General features: G+C 46.1%; 1 protein-coding gene across 1 annotated transcript in view; it reads right to left on the bottom strand.

The window, feature by feature from the left end:
• The window catches only part of LOC111975967 (protein PRRC2C), a 67,022-nt gene that overhangs the window by 2,991 nt on the left and 61,387 nt on the right, over nt 1-2,644 (bottom strand). Inside the window, 1 exon segment of the mRNA XM_070447415.1 lies at nt 258-542. Coding sequence (XP_070303516.1) covers nt 258-542 — 285 coding nt within the window.

Raw genomic sequence — 2,644 nt, 5'->3', positions numbered from 1 at the left:
GGTTGGGCTGGGACAGAATCTGAAAGGAGGGAGAGGAGGAGTGTTAACGTCATTAACCTTTATATTAGAAATCCAAGGAAAAGGTGGTGTTAAGCTGGCCTCTATCACAAGTGTCAAATGTTAGTCGTATAATGTGTGTGGGTGCATGAGTGAGTGTGGTAAGGTGTGGAGAATCCGTGCAGTTGTCAGTCCAGTACAAGTGTTCAGCAGTATGATGGCTTGTAGATGGAAACTGTCTCTGGGCCGGTGGTATAAACCTCATGCTCCGATATGTGTGGCTGGGGTCCTTGATGCTGCAGGCCTTCCCCAGCCACCGTTTAAAGTAGATTTCCTGGATGGATGGGAGCATGGTCCCAGTGATGTACTGGGCCGTCTTCGTCACCCGCTGGAGGGCCTTGTGGTCGTGGACAGAGCAATTCCTGTACCAGCCCGTGATGCAACCGGTCAGGACGCTCTCGATAGTGCAGTGGTAGTATTTGGAGAGGACCCGGGGCGGCATGCAGTTTCCCATGGACTGGCTGCTGGGAGATGTAGAGCTGGCCCTGACCAGACAAATAAATCAGCTCTTGGTATACTCATAAAACCAGTAGAAGGTGGGACAGGTTCTGTGTGAGAATGTGTGTTACCTGTAAGGACTAGGCGTGTGTGAGTGTGTGTGTGAGAGAGAATGTGTGTTACCTGTAAGGACTAGGTGTAGTGGTAGTGTGTGAATGTGTGTTACCTGTAAGGACTAGGTGTAGTGGTAGCGTGTGAATGTGTGTTATGTAAGGACTTGATGTGTAAGTGCGTATGTCCTAGTGTGATGTGTGATTACGTCAAAGCCCGACTCGGTGTACTGGTGGGTAGTTAGTGTGTGAATGTAGTGTTACATGTATAGGACTTGTTACGAGTCGTTGGTGGTCAGCGGTGAATGTGTGTTGTGCCTGTAAGCGACTAGGCTGTATCTAGAGGGTCAAAGCATTGTGTGAAGACACTGACACGCTGTGTAACACCAGTCACTTGTAGGACTTCAGGTGTCAGGGGTAGCGTGTGAATGTGGTGTACTCACCGGTGTCTATAGGAAACTAGGGGTAGCGTGTGAAATGTGTGTTACCCTGTACGGACTAGGCCTGGCTCAGGCATGTAGGTCTGATTTGTCAGTGAACTGTGTGTTACTGTAAGGACAGCGTGTCTGTGGTGCAGTGTGAATGTGTCGTTTACCTTAACGGACTAAGGGTTGTAGTGGTAGCGTGTTGATATGTGTTTAAGTCTGTAAGGATTACTCAGGTGTTCTAATTAAGTCCTATAAGCAGTGACTAGAAGACCAAGCTCGGATCACCTATTGTTGTGAAATGTGTGGTTCTACTCTGCTTAGATGGTGTTAACTTATTAGATTAGATCACGAGCACTATCAGGGCTGGTTAGACTGTCCTATGCATTACGACTAGCAAGAGCCGCCTGATTGGTACGGTCTTATATTTACCCCCACAACCTTACACCTGTACAGGTAGGAGTCTTGGGTATCTCTTCAGGGATAGACACAACAAGAGGGTCTGACGATGTAGTTGCTAGGTGATGGGTCAATAAAACTACTTAATGACGTCTCTCCTATCAATCACCTCAGCTGTATAGCCTAGACAGAACTCTGGGTCACTGGATCCGTCCTGGATTCGTACGCTCTCTTAATATGAATCAAGTCCCGTTCAGGCCTTTGTATATTCCGGCAGGGGACTTAGAGACCATCGCACCATTGATGTATCTAACCATATGTTCAACGTCTGCTTGTATCCACATCTGGGACTAGGAACACGCCCTGGATGTAGTCTATTAATAATCATGTACTGGTAGCTCCCTCCGCTGCAGGGAATAGACACCCCTAGATCGTACCGTACTCTCAGTACACTTCTGTTCGCTGTGAGGCGTGTGTAGTGGCAGTTACCAGAACACAGAGGGTGGACATATAGTTGATGAAACCGTAATTTCTACTATAAGGACTCCTCCCCCCTCTTTTTCGGTTTTTACAAAGATCCCTGAGGGCCTAGGATTACATGGGGATTATGGGACACCCTGGAGTAGATATTATGTCACCGAGTTCTGTGTACTCTAACCGTGCTGCTGTTTTTGTGTTCTCTTGTTACTCCTACAGGAGCCCACTGGATGTGATCTATGATACATGTCACTCTTGTCTGTCTACTCTACCATAAGGGACCCCCTCTTGATGTAATTACTTATGTTACGTGTTCCTAGGCTTCACAACTAGTAGTAGGTGGTTAGTCTGATACACGTGACTGTACTGTCCTACGAGGATACGGTGAATAAGACAGAAAACGCACGGAGGCTTGCTTGGATGGTAGGGTCATAGAATGACTAAAAAATACCTGGTACTCTTCTAACACTGGAGACTAGGATCGAGATGAAACAAAAATACCTCCGATTTGTGATTTCTAAGTATATTCATACCTGTTTAAATGTATTAAACTATCTTACCTGACAAAACAAGGATATCGAACCAAACTCTCCCTGACGCTACCTGATGTAGTACTCCCTAATGATTATAATATGTACCATAACCTGGTACTGCCTAAATACCGGAATTGAAATAATACCATGGATGGATCTTGAAGAAGACTAAAAGCCTGATAGTAGGATACTATAGAATTGTCAC

Source organism: Salvelinus sp. IW2-2015, linkage group LG16, assembly GCF_002910315.2.
Source record: "Salvelinus sp. IW2-2015 linkage group LG16, ASM291031v2, whole genome shotgun sequence".
NCBI lineage: Eukaryota > Metazoa > Chordata > Actinopteri > Salmoniformes > Salmonidae > Salvelinus > Salvelinus sp. IW2-2015.
The sequence above is the reverse complement of the archived record's forward strand: the minus strand, read 5'-3'. Positions and strand labels throughout refer to the sequence as shown.